Source organism: Argopecten irradians, chromosome 12 (assembly GCF_041381155.1).
Source record: "Argopecten irradians isolate NY chromosome 12, Ai_NY, whole genome shotgun sequence".
NCBI classification, from domain to species: domain Eukaryota; kingdom Metazoa; phylum Mollusca; class Bivalvia; order Pectinida; family Pectinidae; genus Argopecten; species Argopecten irradians.
Window position 1 is genome coordinate 37902036 of NC_091145.1, and position 14984 is coordinate 37917019.

Here is a 14984-nt window from a genome sequence, read left to right on the forward strand (position 1 = left end):
TAAAGGAGGTGTGCATTCTATAGATGGTCTGTTAGTCATTAGACTAAAGGAGGTGTGCATTCTATAGATGGTCTGTTAGTCATTAGACTAAAGGAGGTGTGCATTCTATAGATGGTCTGTTAGTCATTAGACTAAAGGAGGTGTGCGTTCTATAGATGGTCTGTTAGTCATTAGACTAAAGGAGGTGTGCATTCTATAGATGGTCTGTTAGTCATTAGACTAAAGGAGGTGTGCATTCTATAGATGGTCTGTTAGTCATTAGACTAAAGGAGGTGTGCATTCTATAGATGTCTGTTAGTCATTAGACTAAAGGAGGTGTGCATTCTATAGATGGTCTGTTAGTCATTAGACTAAAGGAGGTGTGCATTCTATAGATGGTCTGTTAGTCATTAGACTAAAGGAGGTGTGCATTCTATAGATGGTCTGTTAGTCATTAGACTAAAGGAGGTGTGCATTCTATAGATGGTCTGTTAGTCATTAGACTAAAGGAGGTGTGCATTCTATAGATGGTCTGTTAGTCATTAGACTAAAGGAGGTGTGCATTCTATAGATGGTCTGTTAGTCATTAGACTAAAGGAGGTGTGCATTCTATAGATGGTCTGTTAGTCATTAGACTAAAGGAGGTGTGCATTCTATAGATGGTCTGTTAGTCATTAGACTAAAGGAGGTGTGCATTCTATAGATGGTCTGTTAGATGGTCTGTTAGTCATTAGACTAAAGGAGGTGTGCATTCTATAGATGGTCTTTTAGTCATTAGACTTAACGAGGTGTGTCTCCTCTACCCCTTACAGTTGTTTGTACTGCAATTGTCTCATATATATATATTGATTGTTTAATTTTTGCAGGGGACATTTAGCGGCAGTTTTATGTGTACACTTCAGTGACACTAAAATAGTGTCTGGGTCATGTGACAAAGCTATTAAAGTAAGTAAGACTGGCACAGTGATTGTCAATGTATACAGAATCACTAATATTTAAAAAGTATTTAAAGCGTTCCATCATTAGAATGCATGTGTTGTTAGTTACCACAAAGGTACTGAATTTCAGATGATCCTAATTTCTAATAAATCAAAAAACCTATTACCGGTACATATGTACTGAAATAATGAATTTCTGAACCAGATATTAATTATCTATTATGGCCTGTTTGTGAGGGCACTATTGCCTCATAGTATTGTCGATGGAGGGAATATAGTGCCTGAGCCGAAGGCTCGGGCACTAATCCATCACGAGACAACACTATGAGGCAATAGTGCCCTCTCAAACAGGCCATAATGGGATTAGTACATCACCCTCACATGAAACCTGTTTTCATGTCATCGAAACAGAAGCACATCAAGCGACACCTCATAAAGCTATCTTCATTTCCACACCACGTTGTTGCATTAAGTACAACATATGAATTGTCGCAGAAATTTTTGTTTCTATAAAAAGGGATTCAGCTTCATGAAGATTAAAAGTAGATCAATATAGAACATGAGTGAACTGTCCTCTAAAGAAAAGCAACGTTTGATTCCATCCCATCACACAAAGCCTGTCCGCCATCTTGACGTCTTGGTCGAAGCGCAACGTTATAATGATGTCATATAATGGTGACGTCACAATACATTCACGTTCAATTTTGCACCACTTCAATAGTGCCCGCTTGCCCGGGCACTATTGCAAATAGAACCCATGTGTGTAGCCAATCAGAATCCAGTATTCTATCACGTGATGTACTAATATATATGAATCAAACCCCATTAATATGGCACCCATCTTAACAAAACAACCTACCAGCCATATATTTATAAGTAACCCTGTTAGTATTAGAATTTATATGTGTCGTTGCAGGTGTGGAACTACTTTGGGGACTGTGTGCGGACACTGACTGGTCACCAGGATGCTGTTACTTGTTTACAGTTTGACTCTACGCGGATCGTCAGTGGATCTCTTGACTGTAACCTCAAATTCTGGGACATCCACAGTGGGGAATGTATGAATACAATTGACTGGAAGGCAGCTGAAGGTCATACTGGGGTTGTAAGGTAAATATGTCAAACAGGGGGAATCATAGGATAAAAGGTCATGCAGAGGTCATAAGGTAAAAAGGTCAAACAGGGGATCATAGGATAAGAAGGCCATACAAAGGTTGCTAGGTGAATACATGTAGGTCAGTCAAGGGAATCATAGGATAAAAGGTCATTCAGAGGTAATAACTATAATATATAAAGGTAAAAAGGTCAAACAGGGGATCATAGAATAATAAGGCCATACAAGGGTTGCTAGGTGAATACATGTAGGTCAGTCAGGGGATCATAGGATAAAAGGTCTTAAAAAGGTTGTAAGGTAAGAAGGTCATACAAGGTTTATACACTGTATACGAGTTATGAGGTATAAATACTATAGATGGGCTCTTAAAGAAGCAAAGTCATATTTGAGTCATAGAGAGATCCTAATGTTAAAATGATCATTGTGTAGTCATAATCTCTTCATGAAGAGAGCAATATGTGATTGTTACTGTCAAAGTATAAAGTGACCATATTACTTGTTGACAATTCCTGATATGTTAAATTTTACACGAACACACTGATTATTCTCAGGTAATTCGCAGGTGATTGGCCTCGTTGAAAGTCAGGGGACTTATGGAGAGGCATTGATGTGGCTCTGTGCTTGCAATGTCTGATAGGGGTCTTTTAACCCCTTCCTACACGACTAGAATTGGATTTCCGGTTGCACATGCAATTAAAAACGTAGTATTTACAAGTTAAAATACTAAAAATATATATAGCTTAAAACAAACAGTTCTACAAAATACCAACAGTTTGCTTTTATGATATACTTATTTTGAAGAGTTGTACAATTTTTTTATGATAGTATTCTAGTGTTACTGACGACTATGTTACAGGTGTCTACAAGCTGATAGCTGGCGACTTGTTAGTGCCGCTGATGACAAGACAATTAAGGTAAAATTTTATCGCTAAAATCAATTCAAGTTTTAATATTTTCAATTAACAAAAACCCACAAATTAAGTCTAGAGTAGATCATTCATAATCATGTATATTTACAAGATTTAAAGCACATTTCAATAAGTTAATTATTTTATGTCATAAAAATCAAATGTAGTTTCAGAGATCAAATAGATAAAACATTTTAAGCAGCATTATTTCTATTCAATGACAACAAAGACGCCAACAAATCACCTGAATCATACTGAATGAAGGACTACCAAGTTTGTTAAGTTGTGTTATCTTGACCTTCATCGAAGGTCACCCTGGTATTAAGGGTCAAGTTGAACAGAATATTTTATCAATGGCCAAAAGGCCTATACTGACTAGAAACACACAATTCACATGAATGATTCTGGTATATAACTGGCCTTTATGTGATCATGTTTTATATTAAAAATGAATTAAGTGTCCAAGAGAAAACTCTAATTCAAAGTTAGTAAAAATACAATATTTTTTGTGAAGGTATGGAACCTGGAGACAGGTAAACGCTTGGTGACGCTAAGGAATCATACGGACGGAGTTACCTGTTTACAGTTTAATGACTTTATTATTGTATCAGGCTCATATGATAAAACTGTCAAACTCTGGGACTTCAGCTGCTGCTGACAGAATGCTCACTGTTAACTAGCTCTTAGTGATGGAACACTTACTGTCAAACTCTGGGACTTCAGCTGCTGCTGACAGAACGCTCACTGTTAACTAGCTCTTAGTGATGGAACACTTACTGTCAAACTCTGAGACTTAAGCTGCTGCTGAGAGAGCGCTCACTGTTAACTAGCTCTTAGTGATGGAACACTTCCTGTGAAACATGGGACTTCAGCTGCTGCTGACAGAACGCTCACTGTTAACTAGCTCTTAGTGATGGAACACTTACTGTCAAACTCTGGGACTTCAGCTGCTGTTGACAGAACGCTCACTGTCAACTAGCTCTTAGTGATGGAACACTTACTGTCAAACTCTGGGACTTCAGCTGCTGCTGACAGAACGCTCACTGTCAACTAGCTCTTAGTGATGGAACACTTACTGTCAAACTCTGGGACTTCAGCTGCTGCTGACAGAACGCTCACTGTCAACTAGCTCTTAGTGATGGAACACCTCCTGTGAAACATGGGACTTCAGCTCTTGTCAACGGTAGCCTGACGGAATGCTCAATGTGTAACTTTGAAGTTTCAGCTACTCCTGATGAAGTTTCAGCTACTCCTGATGAAGTTTCAGCTACTCCTGATGAAGTTTCAGCTACTCCTGATGAAGTTTCAGCTACTCCTGATGAAGTTTCAGCTACTCAAATCCTTCTGCTTCAGCTGCTGATGTTTTCATAGTAAGGGAACAATGCTGATGACTAATGTCTTGGGGGTGACTAGCATGTCCTCAAGAACTCCATTTGACATGTTTTGTTAGTTTGTCTGTTTCTCTATCAAAAAGAGGAGCAGACGAATTCGTATTTTTCTACAGTTACAAAAGGTACTTAAACTTTACACAGTTACCACCATTGAAAAGTTTGAGCTTCTTATTTCAATTCTAGAAATATGAAAAAAATACTTTATTTCCTATATGGAATGGAATGAATTCGAAGTACTGATTGTGCATACACCAAAAGCAAAATAAGTTATATGTATTTTTGTGTTAATTTGACACATATAAACTGATTAAACGGATTAAACACCAATTATTGTTCAAATGATAAGTATTGTTTATGCTCTGTCGGCAGTGGAGCATCTTTAAGATCGTTAATACTCTCATACATAGTGTACATAAACTGGACTTAAGGAATATAAGAATTTAGATATGCTATGAAATAAGACAAAGACTAGATAACAATGTCTGTTATATATAGTTTTAAAGCTTTAATCCTCTAACTGAATTCCTTGTCAACTGTTACACATAGGTATTTGCTCTATAAGGCCAGTATAGAACTCCAGCTTTAATTTATTTAGACCAGCATTTGTAATTTATGTTTGTCTTTATTCATTAGAGGGCTAAAAGTACAATCAACCTTCAGTTTCTATCATACCCCTAACATTATATGGACGGGCTATGCACATGCATCTCGTCCCTTCTTGGCCTAGTTTGATGTATGGAAGCAGAGGGAGTTTTGTCTAATAGATTTAGACATTTCTAGTTTCCATCGGAATGTTTGTTGATCGTACCATTGTATGTTACCACATTGACAGAGTTGTCAGTATTTCCTACACACAACATATGTTACCATAGTGACCGAGATGTCAGTAGTTCCTACCATTGTATGTTTCCATAGTGACCGAGATGTCAGTAGTTCCTACCATTGTATGTTACCATAGTGACCGAGATGTCAGTAGTTCCTACCATTGTATGTTACCATAGTAACCGAGTAGTCAGTAGTTCCTACCATTGTATGTTACCATAGTGACCGAGATGTCAGTAGTTCCTACCATTTTATGTTACCATAGTGACCAAGATGTCAGTAGTTCCTACCATTTTATGTTACCATAGTGACCAAGATGTCAGTAGTTCCTACCATTGTATGTTACCATAGTGACCGAGCTGTCAGTAGTTCCAACATTGTATGTTACCATAGTGACCAAGATGTCAGTAGTTCCTACCATTTTATGTTACCATAGTGACCGAGATGTCAGTAGTTCCTACCATTGTATGTTACCATAGTGACTAAGATGTCAGTAGTTCCTGCCATTTTATGTTACCATAGTGACCGATATGTCAGTAGTTCCTACCATTGTATGTTACCATAGTGACCAAGCTGTCAGTAGTTCCAACATTGTATGTCACCATAGTGACCGAGATGTCAGTAGTTCCTACCATTGTATGTTACCATAGTGACCGAGCTGTCAGTAGTTCCAACATTGTATGTCACCATAGTGACCGATATGCCAGTAGTTCCTACCATTTTATGTTACCATAGTGACCAAGTTGTCAGTAGTTCCAACATTGTATGTCACCATAGTGACCGAGAAGTCAGTAGTAGTTAGTCCCTTATCAACAAGAGCAGGTAACTCTTTACAAGATAATGCATTAAATAGGAATGAAAGCATTAGGAAATCCAGTCTGTAAAATGAGCAGGGCATCACAAAAAACTTATAGAAATATATGACACACAGATATAAATGTATTGTCAATAATTAAATATTTTTCCGTCTTTACATATGACAGAGTACCCTTACGGGTAGGCATCCATTGTGATTTCATTCTTTTGTAAGTAAAATTCACATCATTTTCTCCGAAGAATATGATATTACGCTTGCAAACGCATGATGTCATAATCAATAATGATGCGGAAGGGCAGATAAATCTGTAATATGCAAATACAGAATTCCTTAGGTTGTGTGAATCTATCCATCAAGCAGATCAGACTCATTTATTATGCTAACTCTCAATTTAATACTTTATTAATACCTGGATTATTCATAATTATAAGTAAAACATTTTCTTTCTTGTTAGCTCACCTGGTCAGAAGGACCAAGGTGGGCTTATAATGGGATACCGCGGTGTCCGACGTCCGTCAACAATCAACTTCTTCTCCATAACCGCTGCTCGGTTTTTAACAAAATTTGACTGGTAGCATCCTTATGGGCTACTAACTGAAAATTGTTCAAATGATGGGGCTGATCCCCCAGGAGCCTGAAAGGCGTGGTCAAAAGTGGTCAATTTGACTATTTCCATATAAACGACTTCTTCTCTGCAACTAAACATGAGATTGCGCTCATAATGCAATGGTAGTATCCTTATAGGGTGGGAATTCAAAATTGTGCAAATGATGGGGCAGACCCCCCGGGGGCCTTAGGGGCGGGGTCAAAAGGGATCAATTTGGCTGTTATCATATAAACGACTTCTTCTCTGCAACTAAGCATGGAAGGGCACTCATGGTAGCATCCTTATAATGTGGGGCCTTAGACGCGGGGCCAAAAATGTCAATTAGACGCGGGGCCAAAAATGTCAATTAGGCTACAATTTTCATTACTTTTTCTCTGAACCTATGTTTTTGATAGCATATTTGTATGATATCTATAGCATCGTTATATGGTTGTGATTCAAAATTGATCAAATTTTATAGTCAATTTTGCTAATTTTTCTAATTGTAAGAGTCTTTGTGATAATTACTAAAAAACAACCAGGTGAGCGATACATGCTCTCTGGGCCTCTTGTTAATTGAAAATGTGCCGTTGATACATGCTAAAAAATATTACCTAGAGCTTAACCATGATACATGTACATTGCATATGTAAATTTTTGATATCGTATTATGATACATACAGATTTTGGTACATTTAAAACCTGTGATTGACATAGAGGTATATTTTAGTTATAAAGGTCACAGTGCTACACAAATCCTTTTGACCTTTGTCTGATTAGTCCCGTCTTGTCCATCACATCTGATGACCAATTTTACCTGCTATGGATCAGTTACCTGTTAAGTTAGACCTTGTCTTACTGAATGTGTCAGAATGTGTACCAGAACGTTTATAGTAAACCAAATGTCTTTTGCGACGACTAATTTTCGTAATTCCCATTTCAAAACAAGTTCACGAAGCTAGATTAACATTTGCAGATTAAAACATTGATTGAAAATTACTAACAATATAAAATATGTAGATTCAATTCTATTCATTTGCTGAGATAAACTTTCGCAACCTAACTTCAGTTGCAAAATTTGCGAAAGTAAACACCCACACGAATGACAATAGCTTTACAGTAATATTATTGCATTAAATTAGCAGACTTATCTAATACTAATATAATAGTGACTCTTATTTTTGTTGTGAATTTGACCTTTCACTTGATAATTCAATTCAGTTTAAAGCAATTTACATTTTATCTTTATAGTTTTGGTTCATGTTCTACAGATATAAAAAATATAGTCAAATTGGGACCAATAAAATATGTTAAATTAAGATGTCATATGAAAGAAGTTCAAGGAAACCTGTAAAATGTATTGTAGTAGATATCAGAAGCTGTGACTGGCTGGTGAACTTAATGTTATTTTTGTATCATCAGCTGTATTATCTTAAGTTATTAACTAGTCGCTCAAAGATCAAAATGAAGGTAGATTGTATCTACAAAGTGTTTATCCTGAGTAGCCCTATCATCGTTATTGCCCCTATATTGTTTCTTTATAGCCTGGTGCCTGTATGAGGGATTACATAATTATACGTATACTTGCTTCCTAAAACCTTCATATCTCTGTCTGTAAACAATATTGTATTTTACTAGCATGACAGTTTCTATAAAAATAAATTATAAATGGCACAATTTTATTTTCATATCTATTTTCAACTTTGATATTTTTCAAATGGTTGTTTTACTATTTGAAATACTCATTGATTGTATTTTAAATTATTAATGTCAATTCTGGCCAGAGCACATTTATATTAAACTGAATCTGGTGATCAGTGTAAATATCCTGTATTTGATTAGCTTTATTCTGTGTACTTTATTTTTTATGAAATAGCTATTACTTATGTAATTACTGGTGCTGCTCCTACTTATCCTGATCTATCAGAGTTACTTCCCCTTGTTTCACTTTGTCAGTACTCTGGCTCCGATAGATCAGAATGGTTATCTCATATATCCTAGCCTACTATTGCTAACAACTGTTCACTTTTGATAATTGTTGCCTCTGTATAATCTACAAACTATATTTTTTCCTAATTTTTGTTTTGTAAACAAGCTTCTAAATGTTGTTGCTTTATAGCCCTATATGTAGTTGATGTAGCTAGATATTTATATTTTATAGCCATTCTTCATTACATATTTAATTGATGGTGCTTTTTGTTTACATGATCATTATTTTTTTGTATTATAATCAGGCACTAAGTTTTTGTTCTTCTTTTTTTCCCTTTGTTATTAATACTTGACAATTAAATGTACAATCGTTCAAAATTGTATGTTTAACTTTTTCACTGTTGCATAGTTCTGTTAATGTTTCAAATCTCTAAATTCAATTTCTTGATTTTATATAACTGTAATACGTTTCGGATAAAATTTGGAAGCTAGTATTCTAGATAAACATTCAATGCAAACTTTGTCACAAATGAAATTAATTTTTGCTCCGTTCTATCAATTTTACTCCAAACTTGCTCAGAAACAGCATACAAATGTTTGATAGACAATAGACAGTAATTTTCTTGAAGTTCGTTTATCCTGGATGCTTCCTTTACTTCATATATGGTTGCATATTTTATCTAACGATTACTTGAATCAACTGTTACAATATGTAAATATGTGATGCTATAATCTCAGGTAGTGATCAAAGACTTATTCTATAGAACCAGAAAGCCTGGAGTCAAGGGGTGCATTAAAGTTTTCATGGTCTTGTGTAGTATATTTTAATGAATTACCTTAATTCAAAATGATTTCTTTTCAATGAGAATGAAATTAAGTCAATTTGTATAACATGCATCAATAATATTTTATCATTTTTCCATGCAGCATAATGCTTACAGTAATATCGGCCATCTGTTTTTTGTTTTGTTTACAATATTATTAATTGAAGAAATATATTCACATAAAAGATATGTAATTACGAGGGTTTCGAGATACCATAACGACGTGGGTAAAGTACAGTTTACCTTTGAATAGTCCCACTTTGTGGTGATTATGACGTCACGAAACTCATGGCAAATGGACTTAGCAACGGTAAATTGTTCTTTATCCATGTTCTTTTGAGATCTTGAAGCCCCCATGTTCTTTTCATCAGAATCAAGGATAAAATTATTAAATTTCAAATTACATTCAAACATACTCAAAACAATTATTGCTGGCATGTTATATTACTTCTTTGTGTACTGCAGATTATCTCTGTTTGTGTGTGGAAATTGATTGTTACGTCATGTGGTTGTGAGCGTAACAATAAAGTTATTTTTTCACACCTACCATGACGTAAATACCTATCCTCAAGGGCAGATAACTCTTGACTATAAAATGCAAAGATAGAATACAAAAAGTAGGTTGGCATTCTAAGAAAAAAAAACAATATTTTGTAAGTGTTAATTTAAACTATCGTCATATCAGTCCCATGACTTAATAATCTTTGATTGTGGTTAAAAAATTACACAGGTAGAATAAAAGCAGGTGTCTTTTTTCACAGAATGATACACACAGTTTCATTTGTTGTAGGACTTTAAGGAATTTAGAGGAAATTTTAGAACATGTTTAGATGTCATTATTATTTGCCAGACAGGATAGTTTTTGTTGTTATACAATGTGTATGATTGGGTTGTCGTGTCTACAACATGTGACCAGCGGTCAGTAATACTCCTTTGTTATTATCATGTCGGTTATATACTGTTATTGTAATGATCTCGTTATTGTGTAGCTGTTTTTGTTTGTATATATTGTCATATACATCCTGTAAATATTATGTATATTTCCAAAACTTATATGTTTAGTCTGAATTCAGTCATTAAAGCATTAAGATATTTTATTAATCATTTTAAATTTCATTATACATGTACATGTTATTATTTCATTGCACATTCTATATGATGTATCTTCAAAAACGATTTGTTGATAGCGAACCCACTACAAAACGATGCCAATTAATTTCAACATTTTGTATTTATTCTTCAGATCATGTATTTTTTCTAATCATATAGATTCTGAAATTATATCAAACTTTATATTTGGTTGTCTTGTCAAGCAAATCTTTTTTTTTGTCTAGCAAATTGTTTAATGCAAACACTTGTCTTTCAAAAATGATTAAGCAAAATATTATTTTAGTTTTGGAAATTTAATTACCATTACTGTATTCAACCTAATAAGTGCCAAAGGTGCTTAAAAAGTTAAAAAAAAAACCAAAAAAAAAAACTAATAAGTGCTTAAAAGTACCAAATTTGGACTAACCCTTTCATAAATCTATTGCACAAAGTTAGCCATAAAAGGCATAAATCAATTTGCAAAAGATATTAAATAAAGAAACCTACATGGAAGGGTAACAAGGGGGTGGGAGGGGTGCTTATAGGGATACTAGGGGTACTTATCGGGTCGATTACAGTATATGGTATTAATCACAACGGTTCAAGTAACTTTCTTTGGTAAGTCTCTCTTTGTCTTATTGGTCTGCTGTCATGGAACAAAGATGATCACGTTTCTGTACAATAGGTAGCTATCAAACATGTAAATATATCATGTGACCTTGCCAGCAGGTTAATTCTCCAGCTTGTCTTTACACTGAAGTATCAGTGTCACCTATCGATGGCTATTCTGAATTCACATATTACTGAGTTATATTGAAGTTAATGCAGGATTCACTCACGTAAAAATTACACCACAGTGACTACCTGTCCACAAGGGAGGTAACTCTACAATATATAAATATGGAATATCTACTGCCGTAACCTCACGTCGTCATATTATAGTAATACTTACTGTTGTTTGTAGTTATATAGTTCATAAAACTATTAGTCAATATTCATTGTATTATCATATAAATGTATATTTTACCTTACAAGTATTTATGTCTGATAAGTGTATAAGAGTGTTTTGTTTTAATACGGAGTCCCCAGTGGTTGTGATTTTTATGTTGTTATGTACCAAAACAGGTATAAATATGTTTTCTCTTTCTTAGACATGCATGGCCGAAATGTAGAAATTATTTTCTAACTCCTGTCATTTCGAACAAAATATAGAAATTTATCATTTCAGTACTGCTAGTCTTCTCAAACTCCACTTAAACTACCCAATAATGTAATTTTAAGCTTCCTCATTAGCTCATACTGAAATAATTTTTAATATTATACTGTTTTCAAACTATGACTATAAAGAAAATTCCAGAATTTATTTTGTTCCCAAAATTTCAAGATAAAGCATTTTATAAGATGTACATATTAGTTTAGATATACAAGTATCTAGATAATTAATCTGTAGAACCTCTGTGTCAGTGCATTGTATGCTTGATACTTTGTCCTGAAACTTCTATAATTTTGTTGTATTTATTGTAATATGATAAACTATAATCTGAAAGTATGTGTTCAAATCAGTAGTGTTCACATTCAATGTGATTCAAGGAAATCCAGCTTGTATTTTTTGAAGAGAAAACATGCATTGTATTAAATGTATACATTATGTGTACCGTGCCAGTACATTTCTAAGTTGACTCAAATTATAGCGAATCAATTTAGGGATTAGTTGTCCTGGTGCAGTTTTCCTATACTTACTTACTCTCTGTGGTATCTGGAAACTAATGGTTTCTCGTTAAGCAAAGGAAATATAAGCATTTACTGTATAGTTACAAACATGAATTGTCGGCATAATACACATGTGTGACATAAAGTCAGAACGTATCTCGGGAGAAGTATGATATGTCCAAACTAATGCTCAATAAACTATCCCTTTATACACTACTCTTATCCATTTAATGTTTTGTATCCAGGAGTTATCTTATAATGATGTATCTATGGAGTTTTCTATAATTAATGTTAAATTGGTTGGGCTAGAAACCCCTCAAATGTGTAACTTTGTGAAGAATAACCAATATCTATAACCAATATGACAAAAAATCATACTGGTTGATGGTGTATCCCGGATATATCAATAATGATAGACACTAAGAGTATTCATAGAGAATATCTGTGGTATTTTTGATAACCATGGTGATTGGAGACTGTATAGTGGTTAAATATCATAGATGGTTTATTTTAACATTTTCGCTATAATCCACAAATTTTCAGAAATTCTATAAATATCTAAGAATAGTAGTTAAAGGAATTATTGAAGTGAGAAATTTAACCTTCGTGAATATTCCCCGTATACGGAACAGTAAAATATTGTCCCTGTTTACATTTGTGTATTAATCATGATGGTGTGGAGATTATAACCATGGTGATCTGGGGATTATAACAATGATGATCTGGGGATTATACTTATGGTGATCTAGGGATTTTAACCATGGTGATCAGGGGATTATAACCATGGTGATCTGGAGATTATAACCATGGTGATTTGGGGATTACAACCACAGTGATCTGGAGATTATAACTACAGTGATCTGGGGATTATAACCATGGTGATCTGGGGATTATAACCATGGTGATCTGGGGATTATAACCATGGTGATCTGGGGATTATAACCACGGTGATCTGGGGATTATAACCATGGTGATCTGGGGATTATAACCATGGTGATCTGGATTAAACCAGATTGGGATATAACCACGGTGATCTGATCTATAACATTGAGATTATAACCATGGTGATCTGGGGATTATAACCACGGTGATCTGGGGATTATAACCATGGTGATCTGTGGATTATAACCATGGTGATCTGGGGATTATAACATGGTGATTGGGATTGATGGATTATAACCATGGTGATCTGGAGATTATAACACCACTGGTGATCTGTGGATTATAACCATGGTGATCTGGGATTATAACACGGTGATCTGTGTGGGATTGGATATAACCACGGTGATCTGTGGATTATAATCACGGTGATCTGGAGATTATAACCACGGTGATCTTGGATTATAACCATGGTGATCTGGAGATTATAACCATGGTGATCTGGGGATTATAACCACGATGATCTGGGGATTATAACCATGGTGATCTGTGGATTATAACCATGGTGATCTGTGGATTATAACCATGGTAATCTGGAGATTATAACCACGGTGATCTGGGGATTACAACCACAGTGATCTGGGGATTATAACCATGGTGATCTGGGGATTATAACCATGGTGATCTGGGGATTACAACCACGGTGATCTGGGGATTATAACCATGATGATCTGGGGATTATAACCACGGTGATCTGGGGATTATAACCACGGTGATCTGGAGATTATAACCACGGTGATCTGGAGATTATAACCATGGTGATCTGGGGATTATAACCACGGTGATCTGGAGATTATAACCATGGTGATCTGGGGATTACAATCAAAGTGATCTGGAGATTATAACCACGGTGATCTGGGGATTATAACCATGGTGATCTGGGGATTATAACCACGGTGATCTTCGGATTATAACCACGGTGATCTGGAGATTATAACCATGGTGATCTGTGGATTATAACCATGGTGATCTGGGGATTATAACATTGGTGATCTGGAGATTATAACCATGGTGATCTGGAGATTATAACCACGGTGATCTGTGGATTATAACCATGGTGATCTGTGGATTATAACCACGGTGATCTGTGGATTATAATCACGGTGATCTGTGGATTATAATCACGGTGATCTGGAGATTATAACCACGGTGATCTTTGGATTATAACCATGGTGATCTGGGGATTATAACCATGGTGATCTGGGGATTATAACCACGGTGATCTGGGGATTATAACCATGGTGATCTGTGGATTATAACCATGGTGATCTGTGGATTATAACCATGGTGATCTGGAGATTATAACCACGGTGATCTGGGGATTACAACCACAGTGATCTGGATATTATAACCACGGTGATCTGGGGATTATAACCATGGTGATCTGGGGATTACAACCACGGTGATCTGGGGATTATAACCACGGTGATCTGGGGATTATAACCACGGTGATCTGGGGATTATAACCACGGTGATCTGGAGATTATAACCATGGTGATCTGGGGATTATAACCATGGTGATCTGGGGATTATAACCATGGTGATCTGTGGATTATAACCATGGTGATTTGTGGATTATAACCATGGTGATCTGTGGATTATAACCATGGTGATCTGTGGATTATAACCATGGTGATCTGGAGATTATAACCACGGTGATCTGGAGATTATAACCATGGTGATCTGTGGATTATAACCACGGTGATCTGTGGATTATAACCACGGTGATCTGTGGATTATAACCATGGTGATCTGTGGATTATAACCATGGTGATCTGGAGATTATAACCACGGTGATCTGGAGATTATAACCATGGTGATCTGGAGATTATAACCATGGTGATCTGTGGATTATAACCATGGTGATCTGTGGATTATAACCATGGTGATCTGTGGATTATAACCATGGTGATCTGTGGATTATAACCATGGTGATCT

General features: G+C 35.5%; 1 protein-coding gene across 1 annotated transcript in view; it reads left to right on the forward strand.

Moving 5' to 3' along the window:
• LOC138304907 (beta-TrCP-like) overlaps positions 1 to 12323 on the forward strand; it is a 35902-nt gene extending 23579 nt beyond the window's left edge. Inside the window, exons 11-14 of the mRNA XM_069245299.1 lie at positions 846 to 924; positions 1834 to 2027; positions 2888 to 2945; positions 3454 to 12323. Of these exons, the coding sequence (XP_069101400.1) occupies positions 846 to 924; positions 1834 to 2027; positions 2888 to 2945; positions 3454 to 3597 (475 nt within the window). The 3' untranslated portion in view covers positions 3598 to 12323. The remainder of the gene's footprint in view (positions 1 to 845; positions 925 to 1833; positions 2028 to 2887; positions 2946 to 3453) is intronic.
• The last annotated feature ends 2661 nt before the right edge of the window (positions 12324 to 14984 follow it).